Source organism: Triplophysa rosa, linkage group LG6, assembly GCF_024868665.1.
Source record: "Triplophysa rosa linkage group LG6, Trosa_1v2, whole genome shotgun sequence".
In the NCBI taxonomy this organism is placed as follows: domain Eukaryota; kingdom Metazoa; phylum Chordata; class Actinopteri; order Cypriniformes; family Nemacheilidae; genus Triplophysa; species Triplophysa rosa.
In genome coordinates, this window is record NC_079895.1 from 3,271,785 (window position 1) to 3,298,341 (window position 26,557).

Sequence of the window (26,557 nt, forward strand, 5' to 3'; positions counted from 1 at the left end):
AAGTTTGATTGCAAATCCAGTACCTCAAAGATGACGTATTTTTGTAGGCTTACCTGGAAGTAAGCGCCGCGCTGGTTCCCTCGACCGAAAGCCCTATGTATTTTTCCCATAGACTTTTGGAAGATCGCAAAAATATAAGCTCCGCGATTAACAAAGGTTTATGATGTTTACACGTTTTGTCTATCAAGATCATCTTTACAAACTAACACAACATTTGTCACTTTTGAAGCCGAAATACAACCGGCAGAAGTAAAAAGCTAACACGATGCTATAAGCAGACTACACTTAAGGTCGCTCCATATCAACGTCACCACCCCCAAGCCTCCGACAACTCTTTCAAACTTTATTAAAAATGTGTTCCCTGGTAAGCAATTACTCCGTGAATGAATCCGTATCTGCGTTTTAAGATATTTGTGCCCAAGTTGCATTATATGCTTTATATGCGCGATGACGTCTGACGTCCCCGCCAAAGGAAGTAGTCGCTTTTAGCAACTTGTTAGCAACCGCCGATTTTAAGATACAATGAAAGTCACAAGCGGGTTATAATTGGTGTGTTTTATGTCATAGAATAAAACGTGAAAATATTTAGAAGTTTTGTTTACCACAGACCTTATTTCGGGCGATTTACCAAAAACCCAGTAAAAAAAACCATTAACTTTGGAGTGATGGAACCGGAAGTCCTAAAATGCTAACTCGCTTCCGGGTTTTGCCTACAAAAATACGTCATCTCTGAGCCTCCCTATCATCTAAAAATTCATTAAAACTTTATTCAGAGTGACTGTCAGGCAGTAAACGGCAAGGTAGTTCACAAAGTTTTGAGCCAGAGTCTTAAATGTAACAAATGACCTTCTTTTACACATTAACCTCTTCTTAAAATCACCCTTCAAAATGGCAAGCGCCCCAAAGGAAAAGAAGAGAGGTCTTAATTTTTGGGGAGGGGATGAACAAGGAAAGCGTTGGCCAAATCAAACATGTCCAGTGATTGCATGCAATGGTTTTTTGATTCCCGAGATTGCCAGAGTATGCCAAATCTCTTCCCGCAACAAAACAGACCTGTATTCACTGTCAGGACAAACATTTCACTGTGATCAAACTTGTGTGCCTTCAGAAGGATATGTGATGGTAGAATCGACAAAAACTTGTACGGCGCAACCATTTCAGGATAGTTTTGAGGGCACATAAAAGAGCCTGGTTCAGGAAAGCTGAAAGTCTGGCACAACACATTCGATGTCATTTGTTTTCACAGAAAAGTGCTTTCAGGCTTTAGATTGTTAACTGGAACACGAATAGCAGAATGTTAAAAATGAGACATGCTTTGTTTCTTACCTTAACCTCACACTTCCGGTGGCAGGCTATCCGGCAAACTGCGAAAAGACAAGGGACAAAATGTTTCACACAAATGCTGACATATTTTATTTTCACATGTCAAAAAAACAGATCGGTTTTAGATTTTAAATAAGTGTATTTTAGAAAGCAGTATAACTACATGTCTCCTACAGCACACAAGTTTTTGGAACATAGCCATGATCAACACACCCAAGCGAATCATTAAGTGATGTCTTTTCCAAATTTATTTTCCAAATGTAGTCGTGTTGTTTTCATGTATTTATTCTGAACGTCTGGTCGCTAAATTTAGACACATAAACAAACTCAATCACAGCCGCGTGTTCATCTCTGCACAAACCAGTTCTCGAATGGTGTTTCAATTGTCACATGTAGAGCATTTCTTTCTATCACAAAAATAACCACTACTCGCATTAATACGGAGGACCAGCAGAGTAATGGAGTAACTTCGACTTGAGATAAAACTGGACTCAAGGTTAGAACAAATAATATCACAAAAGCAAGAATGTTTTTATCTCTGGTTCTGTTTCAGAATGAATGTGTGTTTAACGTGAAGGGTTCTTCCTGTTTATACTGCGACCCGTCAAATAACATTTGGCATTACAGACCTAACATTGACCAGCACTCTCCACACCAGACACACAATCCAGCATCTCTGTTTCTCACATGAGATGGTCACATCATTCCTCTTTAAATTCAGATTTGAAATCCGGGTTTCCCCTCCAAGACATATGACTGGAACCACAGCAAGAAAAGCATGTTTTAAAAACAGAAGAATTCCATCCACTCATCTAATAGCTGAATGAATGTGCAATTCCACATTAGCGTTGCCAGATCCGGACAAAACCGACCGAAAATAAGCTTGTTTAAAAAATACATAAACCAATATACTGCATCTTGCTGAAAGAAAATATATTTTGAAGAATAGTTTTCTCACACAAAATCTAACGTATAGTACTGGCCATTCAAATCACATAAATAAATCTACATCTTGTACACATGCACATAAATCAAATGCACGTCAATTTAGGAAAACGATGCTTCAGGTTGTTTAAAGGAACTAGCAGAGGATTGCTTTAATTCTACAAGTCTTTGGAGTTTGAGATAATCAAAAAAACCATTTTAGGAATAATCACAGTGGAAAAAGGGATAAAATTCACCCCAAAAAAACGTTCAACGTTTACTTTTCAAACCTGACTTTTTTTTAAAACGTTGGTAACCAAACAACATTGACCCCCACTGGCTTCCATTGTATGAACACGAAACCACTGAGACATTTCTCATAATATCTTCTTTTGTGTTCCACAGAAGAAAGAGCTAGCATGAGGGTGGATAAATGACGACAACCTTTTTTGGGGGGGTGAACTATCCCTTAAAAAAATGTTTTTCAAAAACTAATCCTGTCCAAATAATGCTCCAGAATTGAATTGCGAGGACCAGGGAACATAAACAACCTCCAATCCGTCCCAGTTCTATATCCTTTCCTATACAGGTAAACTTCAGCAAACACACACCCACAAATCTCTGGTGTTACACAGACCTGCTCTGTTCTCTGTCTGCACTGCCAGGCTGGGCCTCAAAGACAGAGGTCTATACACGAGGAGGGTGTTTCAGTCACCAAAGTGATGAAATGCTTCCAAAGCCACACCCCGTCATCGCTAACTCCCCTAATGGCTTCATGGTATTAAATACATTACACGTACAATCAACATTGCTTCTGTTCCGACAAGGATTCCCTTGTTCGAGAGAAAAGAAAGATGCAGAAAATGTATGCTGGCCACAATGAGAACAGCTATAAGATGCCTTAAAATGCTTTCTATGAAGTCAACTTGACCAGGTTTTTTACTTACTCTCTTCTCGCGTATCAACTCAGTCTCAGCCAATTCCTTTCAAAGAGTACACATCTAAAAAGCCACATCTAAAAATCATAGTTTCTAGCAGGGATTAAAAATATGTGCTTATTCTGGAGTAGACTGTATTTTATGTAATCTCTCTCCTTTCCTGTCTTGGGTCACATATTTTTGTGCATGTGTAATGTTTGTAGCATTTCTTTTCCAACTCATAAAGGTTTCGACTTTCTGAGAAAGTTCTGCTGAAAGCTCTAGGTCGGGCAAGATTCTCATGTTTTTCGGGAGTGATGGAAAACTGGAGGGAAAGCTGCGCTTTGGCGTCAGGTCTGCATAGTTTTTGGCTTTTGCGGGATATTTTCATTAGCATGTGATCCTCCTGTTTGGGAGTGTGTCGGATGTGAGACAGTTTGGAGACCTGGTGAGGGTTTGATTCTGGTGTGAGGTGTTGTGGCTTGACGGGTCTGGAATGGAACCTGAGAAAACGGTTCCCGTGATTGTGAGCAGAACACTTAACCTCGAGATGCTCGAGGCTGTCGAATTGAATGTGGATTTTACTGCAACTCAAGGATGCTTTTGCAATAGAGATGATCACAGCAAACTATTAAAGCTGTAATGTTTTTGGTTAAAAATAAACAAAAGTCACTTGGGCAGATACGTCAGTTCCCTTACCCAGAATCATAACGGCACGCTTATACATATGATTTGTAATTTGAGCCGATTCAACACAAAATGTGTGTGTTCATCAGAATTCTACGACTTTTCTGTACACATGTGCCCTGCCTTTCTGAAGGATACAGGATGAAAAACAGCACTACCATATTGGGTGTGAAAGCACATTGTGTGAATCACACGTGGTTTTGCCTTGTTAGGAAATCACGTCTGGAGTGTAAACAGTACAGGGCTAAAGAGGGGCAGGAGAGACAGGTGACGGCTGTGAGATTACAGAAGCGGGGGACTGCTTAATATCTGACTCAAGGCTTTGAGAATGTTCAGAAAGAGAAAAGGAGGTGGGACGGGGATTGGCATTTCCCATACTGGCCTTTTGTAGCGGGATGTAGTCCCAGAGGGCTGGGCCGTGCCGGGTTACACCGAAAGCACAATCAGACAGCTGGACCACGGATTTCCTCACAAACAAGTACACTGGACTCAACACACAAACACACACACAGCCATTCTCTCAAACAGTATGGTTCTCTTGAGTGACATTGTGTCATAGGAGGGTTAAGCATTACGGCACACTAATGACTATGTGATGCAGAAATGTGTCATTCGGTAAAGATTTTGACCATTTATGGTAGATATATTTTGAACTAATCGCAGACTTTTATCCCTGACTTTTTTCAATGAATTTTCCTTAAAAGTTCTATCTTAAATAGGCTTTACCACATAGTCATTTAAATCTGCAACTCTGTAACTTTTACATCTCTATCACTATCTCGGTTTAACATAAAACGTCAGGATACTTTTTGTACCTACTGTATCTCTATGTGCAAAAAATAATAAAAAATGCAAAAAATGATTTTTTTATTTAGTATTTCTGTCTTGATTTGCAATACATACTGTATATCTAAAAATTCCTAAATCAAAGTTATATTATGTTCAGAAGCAAAATGACCCAGGAATTTAAGTCTCGTTTTCTATTTTAAAAAAAGCTAAATTACAGGGTTTATGCTTAAAACAAGAAAAAAATATACAAATGGAATAAAAATCTTCAATTACTTATTTACTAAGTACTTCGACTTAAAGTGTACAAAGTATTTTTTTCTTATTTCCGCTTCACGTCCTGCATTCAAATCCATTAATCCTTTAAGTCGTGGATTATACCTTTTAGGTTTAAACATATATTTCTTTCCTTTCACAAAACAAGAGTAAAAATCTCAGGTCTCTTTGCTTCACAAGTAAAAGTATCCTAAATTAAGACTTTTTAGATATATATCCTGGAAAACGAGACAAAAATACGAAGTAAGAAATGTATTTTTTGCAGTAAAGTCAAGTGCCATCAAACTGACATTTAATGCAAAATCGCACCGGACATCTCAAATTATTTACATTTTATTCATTTGGCAGACGCTTTTATCCAAAGTGACTTACAAGTAGGAGAGCATAAAAACATTTTGTCAACATGCTAATTAGTAGCGTTAGTTTACAAGGCCATGCTACTAGGAAGATTAAAGCTGGAGTAAGCAAAGAAGAGAATGAACAACCACAATTTTTAGTTTTTGTTTATGATTTATAGTAAAGCTTATACTAATAATAATACCATCAAGGCTCAATCAAGGCTAATGTAGGGAGAACGTTTTAAACTTTTTATGTACTCGCTCAATAACTGATTTTTGTTCATTTTAACCCCAAAAGTTAAAGGTTGCAGGTTTTTGTTCCGCTAAAAGTATACAGTGGTTTATGTGGTTGGTTACCATAATATAAAATGATTCATAGCGTGGCATAAGACTGGTTATAGTGCCTGGTTCGCCATTCCAGATGAACCACACAGAATTCCACAGCACACTGACAACTGGATATGCCAGCGGGGTAAATATTTACCCTGTGTCGTTATTCTGGACGATTCACCGTACCACCACATACACAAAATTCTGGGACCAGCTGACAAAACTCCAGCTGGCAATATTAGTGAAAGTGACCTATTTGTCAGAGATGGTGACCCATACCCAAAATGTGACCTCTGCATTTAACCCATCCAGTGAGCAGTGAACACACGTACACCTGGAGCAGTGGGCAGCAAGGTGGGGCCGGTGTCTTGCTCAAGGGCACCTCAGTCGTTACCCGCCGGCCCTGAGAATCGAACCATAATCAGAGGGCAAGGAACAATCATAAATTACGGGTCATTCTGCAACTGCAGTGACAGGTGATGTGTTTCAACAACCTGCAATTTCTTTTGAAAACGATATAAGATACTTTTCCACTGTAAATTGACAAGATTTGATAGCAGCAGATATAGCTTATGGAAATAATTCCTTACACAAAACTATTACAGAACACGACTCACCAATGAAACCTCTTTATTCTTATCTCTCTGCGACTTTATTGTATTTATACAGATCACCCTGTTTATCCTTTAAAGTGTGATTTCAGGTGTTAACTGCGAAACAAACCCCCGCTAAGCTTTAATATCCTGTGTGGAAAAATCCCCACAATTCCCTCTGATGCCTCCAAGTGCGATATTGAACCGACATGCTTTCTGAATAAATCACAAGTGTGTTGAAACAGCTGTTCAGTTCGGCTTCTAGATCAAAACGCTTATGATAAAAAAGAGAAAACACGGTTTCAGAGTGTGTTGTGGATGGCTGGCTTTGTCTTAAAAATCATGAAATAACTAAAGGACTTCTACAGAATATGAAGTATATATTCGTATACTGCCTCTTAGTGGCAAGAACAATTACTGCATGAGTTTGACTGCAATGCGGTTTGTCTTTCTTGTATAATTTGCCTTGAAGGATCATTTCAATCTTCTTTAATAACAGCTGACTTCCATTGGATGTGTGCGTTTCTTTCTAAACACATACATGGTACTACCTGACAGATATCTCTTATATAGACATTCAGAGAAATCACACCTGTGACAGGGGTCAAAGTAACAGCCTTGTCTTTTTCAGTCAATCAGAAGGCACTATGGTTTGCATTTGTTGTGGGATGACTGACAGGCCCCTAGACGCACGTTTAGGAGAGAGGAAGTGTGGTTGAAGGGTTGGGGCTGTTCAAAATCAGCGGAAACGTCTGATGGAAATAAGCAGAATGATTGAAATCTTATACAGAATTTTTACTGATTCCTTTCCAATGCCATGTCAAAATATCAATGTGACACTAATCAATATTTTCAGCAGTTAAAAATGTGAAAATGTTCATTTAGACTAAACAAACTTGATTTCACCAGAAGGTGGCAGCATCTCTCTAAAATATTTAACTGGCATTTGACTTCACACTAACGGCTAAGACTTAAACCTTAAAATGTCTGAATTGTACTAAGATGCTTCGCTAACGAATTTGTGATGTCACGGTGTTTAGTTTAAAAAAAAGAAGCTTTCTTCATACAATATCACTGAATGGCTGCCTTCAGTTTTGAACACAGCCGAAGTTCTCACCGGTCCAAATGAGGATTTGATGATATTACAAATACAAAAACAGGGAGTCTAAAAGATATCAATAGGCACCATGCGCAGAATGTCTTAAGTGTTTGTGTTGTGGTGTGCAGAAACAGAAGGGTTCAGCTGATTAAAATAATGATGTTAGACTCGGCACAAAGGCCGTCTATCAACAGGGGGAAATGAACGGCTGTGTTCATCAATCTGCTTATCTCATTTCACTAATGCAATTCAAGGAGAGGAGTGGCGACTTCTGGAAGCCCTAATGAGCTATAGTGAATAGTTATGTAACGTGTGCGTGTGTGTGTATCACAATGAGAATGATGGATGAGAGAGAGTAAACATTGCGTGATGGACCTGCTGTGTAATTTCGGCACCGCGACTGCAGCAGCAACAAACGAAACCAGCCAGACATAACAGCCACGGCTCAACCGCCCTGACGAAAAAAACAGCTAAATACGCTGGTTGGCTGGTCTTAGCTGGTTTATGTTGCTCCTGTTACCTGGTGGTCCCAGCTGGTCTTTGGGTGGTCTTAAAGAGTATCCCTTTAAAACCCCTCTAAAACAAGATATGACCAGCCTGAAAACCAGACCAGATAAAACCAGCCAACTAGATAAGGCCGGTTTTAGCTGGAGGGGTTTTCAGCTGCAATGGATGTGAGATTGAGTTGGGCAGTAGGCCTACGACCGTCTGGTTTGTTCAGAATGGAGCATAACTGCACAACCTACTGACTGCCATTTCCTAAAAGGAATCATGAAGCGGTTGTTTCAAACGGTGTGCAATATTCTTGTCACTTTGTCATACCATGGCCTCGTTGCAGTACATTTCAGAGAACGTACATTTTTGCAGTTCCTCCAACTACGGGTACATAAATCACTCACTTCACCTTTAAAAAAAACGTATGTTCCCTAATCCTCTGGGTAAACTGAGCTAAACTGTGTTCGACGTTGTGTCCACGCTCATGTGTTTGCCATGTGTGCAATCCAGCACAGCTCTTCAAAAGCAGCCTGCATTTCATTCCGGACCCCCGGGGGCGATCGGGAGAGATTTCACATTCGTCTCAGAAAAAGGAAAACAATCTCAGCGTCCCGAGGCAGAGATGGAATTTAAATGAAACCACAGAATAGACTATTTTTACCCACACGTTCCCCCTCGAAAGCGTTTCGTATCTCTGGGTCACCTCGGCACCGGGCCCACGGTGTTTATACTGGCGCGCAGTACGGACACGCCGGATTTAATGATGCCGTTGAAAGGCAAACGGGGAACGAGTCGTGAGTCAGATGGGCTGGTTTAACTCCAACACTGCGATCGGCTGGAATGAAAATAATCAAATGAGCTCACGTCGCAGGACAGGGGTCTCAACGGGGATGACTGTCCCATGAGGTACAACAATCTCTTGCCAAATCACACCTGCTGAGAAGGACGATATTGTACAGCGACATATTCTGCTATTTACTTTTAAGCCATCTTGGACGAAATGCATAAATATTAAGTCCAAATATCATCGGGGGGAATGATGACAATTCTTTTATTAAGGACTACCTTCAGGAATGCCATGGAATTACTATGGTACATGCACGTTCAAATGGTAAACTCTTCAAAATTATGGAACAACACAAATGTTAAGACTAAAAAATTATGAAATTATGACTAAAATGAATTCAAAAACTATGGTATGTTTTGGCATCGACAGTGTAGTCACGTTAAAATTTGCCTAGAATTTGCAGAAATTCTTTCTTGTAATTTCATCCAGACGTTTCTTGAGGTCTCACCCTGAAATGCATTTTAAACAATATTAAAGTTCACATCAATTCTGGACTCTTACTGGCTGATTTTGGTCATTATTTAACCTCGAGTCCATTCATTTAAAAGCATCATGTTAGTTTTGTAATGAAAACAAAACCTAATATGTTTGCACAATTATATTTTGCCCACAAAATGAATTTCAGACATTCAGGCATACACCTTCAGATCAAAACCATTTGTAAGGTCAAGAGAAATATTTCACTAAACTGAGACAGTCGTATGTCCACAATAACCATTGAAACACTTGAAATGAAAGATGTATTAGTCGCGTTTATAAATTACGGACCATTTTAAACGCTTTGTCAATGGACATCTTCCGGTTACAGCTGCAGCGGATGAATCAATAAAACAGATTCACTGAAGTGTCATCTCTGATTCACCTCTCTAATGAACTGGACGGACCACACAACAGACACTTTAAAACTGTAACTCACATCTGTGCAATAAAAATGACAAGGGATATTCATTTTAAAGATGAGAGCAGTGGGCTGTTCTCCTGACCTAGTGTCTCTCTGTGATCAGATCTGCTGAATATTTTCTATATTTGGAATGATATCAGACGCAGCTTCTTGCTGTAAAACTACGCCATGTTTTATTTTTATGACAGCTGTGGTAGATGCTCATCTTTGGAAAGCTTTAAGTGCAGGTATGGTTCCCTTCAGACAAAGTTTACTTGAACAGAGACAAAGAAATCAGCTCAAGAGCCACATTCAGAGGAACTATCTTTTAAAAATAAAGGTGCTTAAAAGGTTCTTCAGAATGGTGCCACCATTTAGACAAAACTGGTTCTTCTATGGTATTGTGAAGCACCTTTATTTCTAAGAGTGTAGAAGAGCATCTGAAAGTCCAAATAAACAGTTCGTAAATTAGTTTTTAAATGAAATTTCAAACGCAAGAACAATTTTGGACACTTAAAAGAATAGTAAAGAATAGTACTCAAAAATGAAAGTTCTCTCTTAATTTAGTCACCTTTAAGCCTTCCCAGATGTTTACTGCTTCTTTCTCTCAGTTAAACAGAAACCAAGTTTTTTAAAATGTCACTTTATATTTTCAATTGTCACCATATATAAATATCCCAAAATGTTGAGCATCCAGAATGCACATACATACATTATATGAGTAATCTTAATAATTAATTAATTAATTAATTAATTAATGAAGCAAAACAATACATGAGAGAAAACAATATTTTCAAGGACCTATTTTGGGACCTATTTTTAAAATGGGGGTTTAAGAGTGGAAGTTATATGGGATGGCAAAAAAGTGAGAAAATTATAAAGTTACAACGTGTTTATTTTTCTGTAAACTTCCTTTAATGTTCCACTTTTTTATTCAGCAGTTCATAGTGACCAACCATGTTTTACAAGTTTCAAAATTTAAATTAAAATTAAATTAAAAAATCAAATTAAATTGATCTTGCACTCAGGGATATATCAACATTTTTGTCCAATATAATGCATTTTGCCGTTGTTCGCAGCTGTGACAAACAAACAAAACTCTGCCATTTTAAAATAAAGCCTACAGAAGTCCACAGAAAAAGCGCCAGCTTTCGAGTTTGTCACAACATGCGGCGGGTGAATAAATTACAACAGGATTTCCATTTTTAGCTAACTATTCCTTAAATAACAGCCTACAAAGAACTGACCTCTTCCACCATTCACTTAAAGCCCCATCAGACAATTCAGATACAAAGAGGGGCATAAATCTTTTTGTCTTCTCCACCTCGAAGCCCACAGGCAACACTGCTCATCCTTTTTGTTGGCCGGAGACTTCAGCTGTTTAACACAAGTGTCACACAATCACCTCTTAAAGCTCTTAACTAATAGTCTTTAGTGCTTTAACTCAATCACTCAGATGGCACACATTCTCCAGGGATGCTGACAATGAGCCATCGCTCCTGCTCAATGGAAATCATTACCCGGATGATCTTTACGATCGAAGGGTCAAATGTCTGGATAGAAGCCTAATACCACCAACACAAGATGTATGCTAATGTTATGAACACAGACATCCAACTATAACCCTATATAGATATCCCTTAAGGCTTATAAATTCCCACTATCAACTTGATGGTTTAAATAACTATGGATTTTTTTACTGCTGACCATAAAAATCCATACCTGGCATAAGAGTGTGAGAGAATTGTTTTATCAGATTTATATCAGATTTTCAACTCAACTGTTCATTGCCGTAGAAAAATTTACCGCTGTTTTATTATAGTAAAACTGTAGTAAGCGTGTGTTTTACCATAGTTGTACTACAAATATAATGGTTGAACTATTTTTACTATAGTGAGACCATGGTCAATTTGTGGTTACTTTGGTTTTACTACAACTACTATAATAAAACGTTGGTTAGTAAAACAACGATAAGGGAAAGTAATCCAACTTCAAAGCAACAATTTATATCTGAAATAACAAACAGCTTTAAAGGTCCGGTGTGTAATTTTTTGGAGGATCTATTGACAGAAATGCAATATAATGCACATAATTATTTCTTCAGAGGTGTATGAAGACCTTACATAATGAAGCGTTATGTTTTTATTACCTTAGAATGAACTATTTCTATCTACATACACCGCGAGTTCCCTTACATGGAATTCGCCTTGTTGTTTTTTACTGTGGCCCTAAACAGACAAAGTGTTCTACAGAGCGCGTTTTGTAAATACGTTATCTCATTCGGCAAAGAAGTGAACGTGACAGCATCTTTGTCCTGTGTCAGCCACCGTAGTGCTTCACAGTGTTGGGGAAGCTACTTTGAAATTGTAGTTACTGTAGATAAGTTACAAGCTATTCATTAATAAAAGTAGTTAAGCTACAGCTTAGCTATCCATCTGAAAAAGTAGTTAGCTACACTACAAGTTACTATAAAAAAGTAGCTAGCTTCTTTGAAACTACTTTTTTATTTTTTACAATCTCACATTAAATATGTATTATAGAAAACTGTACAGTAAATTTCCGAGATACAGTACCATTTTTTTACTTTATAAATTCTGTAGTATACTTTAATATTTACTAAAGTGTATGAATTTACTATAGCTAGATGATACAGAATACTGTAGTATATGTTAATAGAGTGTGATAATTACCATAATACTCTACAGCTAGTATAATACTATGTAGTATAGTATACTATAGCTTAGTATTTTATGTTTTAAATAAATAGAGAAGTTTAAAACAATGTAATATACAATACCATTATCATTGTATTGTTTATTTATTATTTTCATTACATAAGATTCATATTTAATACTAAATAGGATGGGTGTTTCGAACTTTAAATATTTACCCACTCATGTAGGCTATGTCCTTTGCGATCTGAAGCGTAAAGCCGCAATACATAGTTACTGCAGTAGATGGCGATAATGAACCACTTCAGTTTGTGATACAGTAAGAAGAAGAAGACTTTACACAGCGCTGCTCTGAAGGCAGAATGGAATGTAGCTTTTGGACTCACTACACCGTTACTTTCTTAAAAAAATCATTTACTACTGGAAAAGCTACACTGTTTTAAAAGTAGTTGAGCTATCGCCAAGCTACTGAAAAATGTAGTTAAGTTAGTAGCGTCGCTACTTGTAGTTACCTACTCCCCAACACTGGTGCCTCGAAAGGGAGGGGTGGAGTGAGCAGTTGGTTGCAATTCGCAACTTCAACTCTAGATGCCGCTAAATTTCATACACTGGACCTTTAAAGGAATCATTAATTTTTTTACTGTAAATGCTTTATTGAAAATACAAGTTTCAGGTTTTAAAACCCTCCAGAACATTGGCTCAGCGACTTCCACTGTAACCAAGAAAACACAAAGCATGGAATTTTCCCCTGGTAATCAGCATTATCTTGAATTCAACCTGGAATGGTCCTTGGCTTTGACTTGTTCCAGACTGTATTGATTCTGGACGTCTGCGACACGGTTATACACGGTCTGAAAGTGATCAACATACACATCTAATTCTGCAAATCCCTTTTACAATGCTACAGTTTCTGAGTCGAGATTCCGAGACAGAAATATTCTGGTAAACGGGCTGAGAGATTAATACTGCCTTCATATTTCTAAGCCATAACATCCTACAGTGACCTCTGACCTCCCTGCTGAAAAAAATGAAGGATAGTTTCAATAGAGTGCCACAGGGATTTTGTGTTTTTGTATGTGAAACCCAGAAGTGAGTCCACATTTTGGCACTTTTGGTTCCATCGGCCCAAACACTGCAAAAAATGACATTCTAAAAAAATATAAACTTGAACTTAGTTTGACCTTTTTCTCAAGTACCTAATTCAAGTTTATTTTTCTCACCCCATAGACAGATTTTTTTGCTTGTTTTTACCATAAACTTATTTAATTCTTACTTTTTTTCATAAAACGAGACTAAATATCTTAAGTCACTTTTCTTGTCAAGTAATTGTATATTGATTTAAGAAGTTTTAGATATTTTCACTAAAAACAAGACAAAAACGCTTGTCATTTTATGCAGTGAAGTCAGTGGGTTTTTGGTTAGATGTCTGAAAAAATGTCTGGGGTTAACAATATCTCTAATTATATTCACATTTTATTCTACGATTTAAAACACACCAGTAATGACCCGCTCGTGATACTTTAAGCTTTTACACGTCTTAAAAATAATGGCTGCTAACAAGTTGCTAAATGCAACTACATACATTAGCGGTGACGTTAAATCACACAATTATGGACACAAATCTCAAACGTAGATGGAAATTAATTAACGTTAGGGATTAACAATATTATCGATATCGTTTTATCGCAATAGCAAAATTGTCTCAATATTATCGTGGTCACATGACTGAACGATAGGTCAGAACGATAGGTCTTCCGGGCCTATCGTAAAAAATAATGGATGTAAACTTTGGCAAGACCCATCTGGTCCAATTATTTTATTTTATAAAAAGGGATTTTTAGGTCATTTGACCCATCTCATACTATAACTCATACCTCTAAGCAACAGTTATGATTAGAGGATAAAGAAAAGAGGATGCTTATGGCACGTATCCAAGTCATCATTTTAAATACTGCAATAAATACTGTACCGTGGACGTTATACCGAGGTATTACCGTACAGTGAGATTTTGATATTGTTACATCCCTAAAACAGAGTAGTTACTTCTCAGGGAACATGTTTTTAATAAAGTATAAAAAAATGGTCAAACACTCGGTGGTGGTGACGCTGATGTCGAGTGACCGTGGTGTAGCCTGTTTCTAGCCCCGTGTTAGCTTTTTGCTTCTGGAGATTTTAATTTAGGCTGTAAAACTCATAAATGTTGTATTTTAATTGGTAAACATTATCTTGAAGCGTGTAAGTATCACAAACCTTCAAGATTATTTTTTGAGATCTTCCAAAAGCCTATGGGAAAAATCTATAGGCTTTCGGACGAGGGAACCAGTGTGGCACTAACTACCGGGTTGGCCTACAAAAATACATCATCCCTTTGTCACTTCTACTATACATTCAAGCTTTTAGTTATTGTATAAAATAAAACCTCAAAATGTATTTTTATATATGTGATAATAATCATGTAATAATGAAATGAACTGTCCTGCATTACATGGTTTTTAATTTTTATATAACTACTTCATAAATAACAGCAGAGTTAACGCTGCATGAGTCCGCGACATGAGCTGTTTCTGTTCAGCAAGAAGAAAACTTACAGAGACGGAGATCTACACCAGCCACAGTGCCATAATGGAAACGTTGTGTCCAAACGTCTCTCACCATGTTGTGTGCCTGACACAGACAGTGATGTCATATGAAGCGGATATCCCAGACGCTCAGGCCCCCAGCTGCCATAAGAGGTTCAATATAACATCACACACTTTCCTCTCTGTCATCTAATAATCAAGTTAAGAAACTTTCAGACGGGACACCGGGAGCAGCTGCCAAGCCTGCGATCTGCTCCAACACACTTTTCCATTAGTTTCGTCGCATGCTGGATCAGTCTCTGGTGGGAGACCACCACAATTACCACCCCGCCCTAAACTGACCTCTGCAGATGAGCCCCTCATTGTTTACAGTCTGTTTGCACACGCCGCAGTGTTTCCCCTTCTTGAAGGTCTTCAGACGGAAGGTGTGAGAATGGACGGCTTCAAATTCTTCAGGCTGTAATGGAAAAGAAACATGTCAGGATCTCCTGAAACTACATTTTCAAATATGCATTGGATAGATTTATACGTAAGGGGTAATCCACAGCTAGCCGTGCATTAAAAGGTTTTAATGCACGACGTGGAGGCCAAGAATCACCCGACTTGAAGCGTGCGTTAAAATCCTTTAACGCACGGCTAGCTGTGAATTATCCCGCTTATACCTTGGTCATTTGCCAAATTAAATCTTTTATTGATGTTTACAGTGAAACTGTAGATCAAACAGGTGAAAATTACAGTGATTTTCTCAGTTAAATTTCAAATGTAATCAAACTTACTGGAGCTACCTGTGCGTTAAAGGGTTTTAATGCACACCTTCCAGCCAATCAGAATCGAGTATTCAAAAAGACCATGGTATGAATTTCATTATACAGTCATGAGGGAAATAATTATTTGATCCCCTGCTGATTTTGTAAGTTTGCCTGCTTATAAAGAAATGAAGGGTCTATAATTTTTATGGTAGGTTTATTTGAACTGATAGAGACAATATTTTTAAAAAATCTGGGGAAAATTTTTTATATAAAGGTTATAAATTGATTTGCATTTCAGTCAGTGAAATAAGGATTACATGCACAGTTTTACAAATCTGAATTAAGCAATAAACCATGACTGATCATAAGTGACACCAGGTGAAATTGCTAATGGTTGTTGCTATGCTTTTTTTGGTGTGGTTTTAAGTGCATTGCAGTGGTTTGTAGAGTGTTCTGGGTGGTCTGTACTAGCCGAAAAAGCCCACCTCCAAGTGCAGGACATGTTTACACAATGTTTAATTCGCACCCCATGTGTTTACAATAGTAAAAAAAGTGATTTTCCTTAAAGCGGCCGTGCAACGGTGTTTCATGCATTCTGACTTCTTTACAATGTTAAATGTCTTGTCATGCTTAACACGGTCAACTTGTCAAAAATGAGTTGGGCGTATTACGTAGTATTTCTGTGCTCGACACCCCCCCCCCATGGTTAAATGAATGTTATATAAACGGTGGATATAACGCTGGATTTGGAGATGGTTTGAAACTGATATATGGAGCCTTCCCAGCGCTAAAAGATGGCGGACATGAACCGCATGCGGCGAGTGAAACTGATGTCTGTGTTTTGTTGGCAATGGGTGCGCACGTGCTTTAGTTCAGCCTACCCCTAACCAACCCCACCGCACGCGCCGTATGCTTTCGGAAATAATCGTACAGCTGTATCTCTCTTTTATAAATGTGATCAAACTAAATACTCTTCGAAGATACTAAGTATGCAATACTACTTTATAGGTACTCAAGATTAATATGAGATTGGCAGAAACCACGTGTGTTACGGCTGCTTTAAACACCAAAAAAAGTACAGGAGTGCAGGCAGTACCATGTCTTCTAACCAACCAACAGATCTGGTAGAAAGAGCAGAGGTCTGACCTGAACTGGTGCGATATAAGAGAACCTGTTTTTTTTTTCATGGCAGGAACATGTGTTCGGTATCACTGGAGCATGACATCACTAAAAGTCCCAGTCAACAAATTAAGAGTTTATGACTCAGTGCTGGATTACAATACATTAATAATAATAATAATAATACATTGACCTGGATTGACCAAAAACACTGTTCAAGACACTGAAATTGATGGTAATGGTATTTTAAATTTTAATATTTTTGCTGGATATGTAATAAAAATTGCATACATACACAATTACGTATTTATACGTTAAAGTGATGGTTCACCCAAAAATAAAGATTCTGTCACCATTTACTCACCCTCTTGTCGTTTTAAACCTGTTTGACTTTCTTTCTTATGCGGAACACAAAGAAGATATTTTGAAAAATGTTGTTAATCGGCACCCATTGACTTGCATTGGTTTTGTGTCCATACAAAAGAAGTGAATGGGTGACGGCGCTGTTCAGTTACCAACTTTCTTCAAAATGTATTTTGTGTTCTGCGGAAGAAAGAGAGTCGTACAGGTTTGAAATGACAAGGTGAGTAAATGATGACAGAATTGTCATTTTGGGCAAACTATCTCTTTAATAGCTGCCTTTCAAACACAATGCAAATGCAAAGTACTTCATCTCATTTACCTTGCGAAAATTAAAAATGGTTGTACTACAAAAACGAAACATGGTTACCACAAATTAACCATCATTTAATCTGCAGTAAAACCGGGCTTACAGTATACAGAGTGCAATAAATCTGCCAAAAACATGGTTAATTTTGCTATAATAAAAAAATATGCTATTGTACACTAAAAAAATCCGTAAAAATAGGGCACAATATACTTTATTATTATCCGTATTCATTTTTACAGTTGTTTTAACTGTATTTTACATTTTGCACTGCATTAAATTACATTTTACCATTAACGGAAATATCCGTAAAATAAAGGAAAATGTTTCTTCCAGTACTTTATCCGTTTTTTTACAGTGTAGGGATTGATTATTTTCGCTTTTATGTAAAACCTGGAAAAATACAAAATCAAGATTTATAACAAATAATTATCTTATTACATAACATCTGCGTTAAAATCAAAAGAATCAAAAAGACCCAGCTTAAGTGCCTTATCGCCTCTAGTCAATCGCTGAGCACATGTATGTTTCTGTTCTCTGAATATGTACATGCATGGAAGAAGCTTAAAAGGACAAACAAACTGTTGAAATCGCCAAGAACCTGTTTTTTTCTCTAAAGTGAAAGAGAGAACCATATTTGGAAGCGGTGCAGCTGTATTTAGGTACGTCCTTCACCCTCAGCACGACATGAGAGGGGAGAGAGAGGCCATCCAAAAACAAGATAGCCATGGATGGAGTTTTGGGCCGCTGCAGGTGTGTTATGTAAGCTGGAACTCTATATTCGGACCCGACACAATGGGATTGGCTGTGTTCCTGTGAAAAGCCCCTCTGTTCGAGGCCTCCGTGTTTAATGATACCTGATTCTATTTCCTGTCTGGATGGGATGTTTTTGTGTTGATCAGGATATGTGAAAGAGAGGGAGGTTAAAAGCTGAACATTGGTTGATAACGTGGCATGATAATGAGATGATGACAAGCGTCTGTGGGGATGAAACGATGACATCACTTCCTCTGGGTGTTCGGCCAGCCGTATTAAATTGCGCAAAATTCAAAAATGAATGTGCAATGCCCAATTTTTCATTATGCAGAAAAGGACAAATCCTACAGTGAATCCACATAATGATAAAGTATGTGGAAAAACAGACACGTTTTGGTAAAAAAAAAGTCAATTTACCCTGCAGCTAAAAATAAAATCATGCAATAATGCATTTTTGTTGTAATATTGTAACACTTAAAAGCTTGGATTTGAAGCTTTGCATTTAGAGACTGCAGGAAATCTCAATCTAATTGTCAAGGGCTACTGTGTCTGTCTGATCACAAAATATTTTGACATACTGCATTCGCTCGATGTCAGTGTGTGAAAAGCCCCTAGGGGGCACCAGAGCGTATCAGGGGAGATGCACAAAATGATCATTATTTCAAATAGAAGTTTTTTTTTTTTTTTAAGTATTTGATAGAACTGCAACATTAAACAATGCTTAATTTGTATTCCTTTAACTCAGTTGGTAAAGCAAAACATAAAACACATATACAGTTTATGTTGTATGCACTGCATGTCGCTTTAAAAACATCTGCCAATGCATAAATGTAAATATTGAATGCAACCCTTTATGTAGGTAACATGGATGATTCAAAAAAGCACCTTCAAACTAAAATGTTCGTCATGAATCTCATGCCTTACACAAACATGAAAAAATACAATAACAACAACTGTCCTATAGCAAAATAATATTGTGCATAGGAACAAAAAAAACATATATATATTTTTTTTAAAATATTTTTTAATAAAATGTATTTCTATGAACAGTTAATTTGCAAGAACAGATAAAAACTCATGTTTTTTATGTTATCATGTAATTATTGTGTTTTATTGTGCAAGTAAGCTAGATTTTCTTTAAACAGGTTAAGTGCAAAAACATGATTTAAAAATAAAATAAAAATATTTGTATCTCTTTATATATTAAATCATATAAAAATACGTAGTAATAATATAATATATAATAATATAATATAAAATATATAGAATATATTACATAAAAAGTAAAATTGTTTTGTCATTGGTATATCCACGATAATTACAGCCCCTCTGTCTTGGATGATGCACAACACAATGCTGGCAGAGATCCGCTCAAGGGTTTATCCGATCTTCTCTCAACACACAGCCGTAAATGCTGTGGACAGACAAAACAACGATGGTTTATCTCCAGACCTCATAGGAATGAACCTTCATGGGACAGTGTTACATTGATGACTATGTGCCAACAATGCCACAGTCTCATTTCCATTCCACCGCCAGGATCCGCCACGGCACCAACTTAATGTGATTAGTCTAATCTAATTAACCAGAAACAATCAATGCACCTCAGTCTGAGCTCTCGGAGCCTTTCAGTTACTCTGGAAATGTGCAGATAGGATGAAACCATCGCATTCAGCCAATGTGCAGATCTGAGCCCATCACCTGCTTGGGACTTGACGTTGTTTATGGTACAACAGGGACAGTAACAAACGCCATCAATAGATCCTGTTTTCCGTTTCATACATTTAGACCCAAGAGGATGTGACAATACAACACTCTATTCAATTCTTTTAACAAGAACGAAAGGGACTGTGATGTAAACAGCCCTCATGTCAGTCCAAACCTGTACGGTATGCGGTTCATTTTTGAAGAATCTCGTCTGCAGATCACAAACATCATTCCACATATTCAAACCAGCCTTCTGCATTCAGTTACAACACATGAGAACCAGTCCCATTCGTCAACATTTGCTTTCGCTATTCACTTGACATGAAAACAAAATGTCAGTGCATGACTTTCTGTAAAGCTTCTTTTTAACATGAATTGTGAAAAAAAGGTTTATAGAAACTCTCACGTTGCATACTCAGGATGCTTCTTCCAGTACTTCTTTCAGCATTCTGCACAAAAGAATGAATAGGACTGGACAGAAAAAAGAGGGGGAGAGAGAGAGCTAAAGTGCAGACAGGAAAACGTCTCAATCTGAGCTCAGTTTAGCAGACAGCGAGACGTGTCTGCGTTCCTGACAGTAAGACAGATCCCATGTGTTCTCTCATTCACAGTCTACAGGAGGCTGATGTCAATGAGAGAAACTCAAGCACACTGACAGGAAAAATGCCGGTCTGGGCACACATCCCATAAATGTATTTGGACACTTTCGTTATCATTGGATGGATACTTCATTGTACAGTTTTAGATGAAAATATAGAAAATGGCATTAAAATAATAATGCTACAGAAATCTTTAAAAATAAAAAAATCAATTCACTATTGTGAGACGGTTTTGACTTTTAAAGTAAAAAAAAACCAATAATCTAGTACGCTCCAAAACATTGTCAAAACTCACATTTAGAAGATACAGTATGAACATTAAACAGTCAAAATCAAAACCTTCACTTCAACTTGTATGGATCGACAATTCTTTAAACATTTTGATACCATTCTACACTTCAGCTTCTCATTCAATTTCAGATTGTTGGGTCAAGTAAGCGTTGTTGACTATTTTAAAAGGGGGAGGAGCCACTCATACTGTGTGTCTCACTCTCAGTTCGTGTTTCAGTGGAAATTGTAAACACATCGAACAAAGCTGTGTATTTCAAGACACTTTGTCTTTAACAAACCGGTTTCAAGGTCATTTGTTGATATATGAAGTCATTGGCTCTAAATTATTTTGGCAGAGTTAGCACAGTCTTATCACACCAAATGTGGCCATGTTGGACACATTTTCCTAACCAGAAAGTGTATAAATACTTTGTCGTGATTCTGTACTGTATTTTTATCTTTAAAAGTAAAAGTGTGTGCTACAATGTATTTTGTTCAAAAGAATGTCACTTTTAAGAATGACCACAGATTTTTAACTGTCCAAATACTTCTCAAGGACACTGTACATAAACACATCTCCCAAACAATACAGCTAAGATATTGGTTATTGTTGCAGAACAGTGCTGGGGATGCAAAATCACAGAAAGAGATTTTGAAACAGATGCAAACACTGCCCGCCATTCAAATGGCCCGTCTCACACACTCAGACTGGCACAAAGGTTGAGCTCCCAAAACAGGGCACACATCATCTCCCATGGCCTTCGCAACTGTATACACGGCCCCCATGCTGGGATGCTAAGCCCCTGGGAAAGGCACTCGGCCCCATTCAGACTACCAATCCATACACCCAAACAATACAGAATATAGAAAAGAGGTGGGGTGGGCCACCTCATAGTGCGGGGCATGGACCGAGACCTCCAGTGTGGATGAGGAAAAGCATGGATTGCCCCCTAATGTGATCGATTGGAAAGTTCAGAGGCTATGTTAAAGGGTTACGTTTACTTAGTTATGTGTGGTTCGAGCTCTCTTGGCAAAGCATTGGGTTTGGAGCCTAGAAACCACAGCCACATCAAATTTGACTTGAATGAATTGTAAGAAACTTTGAATATTAAAAGCGTCAGACGTATGCATACAGCTTGAAAATGGCTTAAAGAGGTTTCATTTCATTTTTAAAATACAGTTTGAGCCATGCTTCAAACTTAACACAGTTCATGCTAGCGAAACTGAAATCCAAGATGCTATAAAACATCTGTCTTTCATTTGAGACCATGCAAAATATCTACTCCTACTCTCTACTCCAGCATGTCCAACCTTCTTCTCACAACCTAACGTCCACCACACAACAATGAGCATCACCACCTGGTCACAGATGCGGTTACCACGAGTTCACAATGAATCCAGATGGGTGGGTGGATGAGGTGAAGCCACCTGGGCTTCCCTTTGATGGCTTTCTTTGAACTGGGCATAAGGGAAATGTTTGAGAAGCTGAAGTGATAGATCAAGTTCTATAATTCTTAAAGTTCTGCAGTGAGGTGGGATGCCAAAAGAGCACACATATGTCAAGTATTAATACGCTACCCATGTACGCTTACCAGGCTTGGAATAATCTTAGATGGGTTTCTTTTTCCATCTGTCACTCAGTCACTTTCTGTCATCCATCTTTCAGCTTGGCAGACAGACTTGGCCACACCGCCGGGGCATAGAAGGGGGCGTGTCACCATTACACACTAACTCACACTGGTGCGGCACACCCTCTACCCTGAGCACAGCTAAATGTGGCAAAAGGCCATTTTTGGACATTTAAACAAAACATATTAATCTTTCTGCATTAGATCCCAATGCATTTTTTATTTTCAGATTTATACTCAACCGATGTTGTTTAAGGCTTCATCTGTCAGCCGTGTCTCGGTCATCTGACACATATATGTGGAAAACCCACCAAACATCGTGAGGCATGGTAAATACGGCCATTTACTCAAAATCCACAAAGCTTTTAATCTGTAAATGAAATCATTCCAGGGCATTCAGTTCTTCTCATGAATGATGTTAAATTACAGCGGTGGTTACTTAAACTCTTCTATTCTATTCTATTCTATTCTATTATTCTATTATATTATATTATAGTCTAGTCTAGTCTAGTCTATGAAGCACTTCATAGCATTCACTACAGTATAGGAAATAGTAAAAAAAGAGTCAAAGTTAGTGATTTAAGAGACAGTCACAGACTCAGGAAATCTCTCTAAATCGAATCACATAAGACCCGTCAGCATTACTCGTTCTAATAAATCGGCCTGCAACTCCGTTAAACACAATGACTTCGCATAAATCTGCAAAACCCACACACGCTTTAAAAATCACCTTTCACAAATACACTCACCAAAGCCTCCATATAAATCTTTCAAACGCACACAAACACTAAAAAAAAATCACCCTTTGTATGTGTCGTCAATCAATCAACCTTCGAACATACAACCGCAAAAACACAAAATAACCACGTAACCTGTACCTGAACCCAAGCAGATGCATGCGTCTGCCAAAACCCAATAAAGTGTCAAAACAGACTCAATTTTACAGTAAAGGCTCTCCTGCCCTCACCAGAAACTCAATTTTACCTCAGTGTTTGGGTTAATAGCCTCACGTAGGAAGAGCTTACGGAGTTTGTTTATACATGAATAAACATTTTGTTATTTCTTCATGTCATTCCAACATTAACTCATATACTGTTAGAGTAACATTCTGTCGAAATCATTTGGCTTCGAAACTTTATGAGAGCGAGTCCTAAACAACACAAATGTTTGGTGAAAACCTTTTATTGGACTGGAGCACCTCCGAAGATCCAAACAACAATTACAATTTTTATGTATATCCTATTTTTGTTGTCGTCTCCTGTGGTGGACTCCCTCAAGTCTTTTCTCAGCCCCACCTCATCCGTACAGTCTGAACATGTCTGAAACCTTTCCAAACACACTTAAATAATCAACAACCAGAAATATCTCACTCGCTGCACATAACCGTGCTTGAGAGGTTCTGGCCTCTCTGGGACACCCCCACCCACCCCAGCACACTGTTTTTCTTCACAACACTGCGATTCTTCTGCTCACAAAAACATTTCTCAGCTAGGGGGGTGACCTTTGACCTCACACCCCCTTCCTTACACTCGTCTCGACCCCACATCTACACATCGAGGACGTCTCCTCGATCTTTCTCCTCGCTCCTTTTAGGGTTCAAAGCCGATGTTGTGAGCGCTGGAGGGGTTCGGTCATGAGAAGATCCTTTAAAAGCACAGTGGACTGATTCTATGCAACCTCACAAACACCTCATCTCTTCATCCTGAGGACTCAAGTGAGGTTTTACACCCTGTAAAAAAGGCGAATGCAAACCGTCCCGTTAGCAAACACGACGCGATTAAAGCGGATATCTGAACCTGGTCTGATAAACTAAACTCTGTCATCCTGTTCACAGCTTTCCCCAAACAAAATATTTCAAATAAAAAATACAAGTCAATCCAAGTCTTGTCCCGAGTCAAATAATGCCATTCGATTTAGCATTTCAAACAAATCTCGTACGCGAGCTCTGTAAAAATAAGCAGTTTCCGTCTGGTTCTCATTATCTGTTATCTGCACTAGTCCAAGCAAAGAATCAATGTAGCTTTGACGTTTATGTTACTGGCACACAATGCCAGCAAATCTATTTATTTATTATAATGAGTGTGTTTACATAATGTTAGTTACACCCCACCCCCTCAGTTCCTCCGTCAGAGTTGTGCTCGCTCTAACGCCCGCTTGTCTATCCCACCAGACATTCTCAGAGGAGGAACATGAGGATGACAGGCCGGCACCAGATCCCATCTCCAAACACACATCTGTCGGATTCCCTGACCTGAATGATTACACTACACCACATCAGATGGTACCGTGGTGAACATCAGCAGTATCAAAGCAGACGTGCATGTATCAAATAGATTTTTCTGCACAGAGATTTGGATACGACATTATACTTAAAAATGATATCGCTCTACAGTACTGAATGGATTTGGAATGGATGGGCTTTAATGCAAATTGCAGTAATACTCAGATTGGTCACGTGCCGCACAAAATGCAGTACAAGATGTACTTACAGTAACAAATCCAGAAAGAATATACACAAAATGTGTAAGCCTGATCTGATGGTGTTTCAATCTCCAGCAGAGGCCGGGGAAGATGAAGATCCGTGCTTTAGCTGTTGTCATTCATATAGTTTTCTTGGGATCTGCTGAAGTTATCATTCCGGCTATTGTCGTAACAATCCCGGAGACCCCCAGCACTGCTCTTCACACGTAACTCTTTACATTATAGATCATATTTAAAACGTTTTGATGTTGCGATGAATGCTATGCTCCTGTCCAGTTAGAAGATGACATGAGAGAACTGACGGTTCATGACCTCAAAAATATTTTTCTACAGAAGTACTCACAATGCCAAAATTCTTCCCTGTTAATGACATTAATATAAAGTAAATGTAAAAATCACTATGAATTAAATACAGTAAACTGTAGATACAGTAGAGATGATATATTCTTTTAAAGTGTTTCAAACAAAGTTTCTTTTTTTCTTTTTCTTTCCTTCCTTTCCTCTTCTTTTTTCTTTCCTTTTGTCTGCTTTCTTTCCTTCCTTCTTTTCATCTTCTTTCTTTCCTTCCTTCTTTTCATCTTCTTTCTTTCCTTCCTTCTTTTCATCTTCTTTCTTTCCTTCCTTCTTTTCGTCTGCTGTCTTTCTTTCTTTCTTTCTTTCTTTCTCTTTCATTCTTTCTTTCTTTTGCTTTCATTCTTATTTTCTTTCGCTTTCGTTCTTTCTTTCTTTCTTTCTTTCTTTCTTTCTTTCTTTCTTTCCTTCTCTTTCATTCTTTCGTCTTTCTCTTTTGTCTTTCTCTTTCATTCTTTTTCGTTCATTCTTTTGTCTTTGTCTTTCTTTCTTTCTTTCTTTCTTTCTTTCTTTCTTTCTTTCTTTCTCTTTCTTTCCTTCTTTCTGTTTATACTTTTTCTTTCTTTCTTTCTCACTCCCTCTTATTCTCTCTCTCTCTCTAGGGGGGAGGATGGGTTTAAATGTGACCCCTTACCCTGCTACCCTGTGATGGTCACCTGCTTTTCATTTAGTGGAACAAAAATTCATCAGGCTTTCCAATTTCTCTTCTCTTTTATTCAAAAGCATTTGATTTCAAAAGAGGAGGATCCGGAGGAGGAAATTACTCACTCACTCAAGTTCAGGCTCTCCTTCAGCCTGAAGGTTTGGGGCCGTTTGCTTTATGAAGATGTGCGTATAACTACAAAGAAACACTGGTCACTACTATATACCGTTAACTTATAACACATCCTTTTCCTGTTCTTCAGTCTTACAAGTTTTCAAACAAAACGTGTCTGTTTTGCCAAACAGCTGAAACATATTGAGATACTGTATAATCGGTTTAACTATTTCCCCCATCCCTAACTTCCAGTATATAAATCAATGTTGACAGGTGCCATATCCATCTCTGCCAAAGACTTCCATATGGACTCATCACTTTGTGTCTCACTAAATAAAAGCAAACAACAAAGAAACTAGAAACACTGGCAGCTATATTTTAATCTCTTGGGGTAAAAGACAGCCTGCTGTTCATGAAGAAAGAGCTAATCTCATATATCCATTTGATGCCCTGCAATTTCACTCTTTGCAAAAACAGCCACAGGCCAAAAAACAGCTTTTTAGCCAGATTTCGCAAGACTAAAAAGAAGCGATTAGATCATAGAACAGACATCCAATTCGATTACTGCGTAATAATGGTATTTTTTGGCAAAGGAGAACTCTATCTGAAATCTCAAAGCATAGCCATGTAAGGCAGCGTATGCAAGCTGAGATGCACATATGTTACCTTTAAAGATTACACAATCCTGGCTTGTTTACCTAAACCAAATAAAGGCCCATTTTAATAC

The 26,557-nt window shown here is 38.0% G+C and overlaps 1 protein-coding gene across 12 annotated transcripts in view; it reads right to left on the reverse strand.

Moving 5' to 3' along the window:
* The window catches only part of tns1b (tensin 1b), a 182,928-nt gene that overhangs the window by 109,013 nt on the left and 47,358 nt on the right, over positions 1-26,557 (reverse strand). For all 12 annotated transcript variants that reach the window (XM_057336913.1, XM_057336911.1, XM_057336909.1 and 9 more), the window contains exons 2-3: positions 15,089-15,203; positions 1,327-1,364 (exon numbers count right to left, since the gene is read on the reverse strand). In XM_057336913.1, the coding sequence (XP_057192896.1) occupies positions 1,327-1,364; positions 15,089-15,203 (153 nt within the window). The remainder of the gene's footprint in view (positions 1-1,326; positions 1,365-15,088; positions 15,204-26,557) is intronic.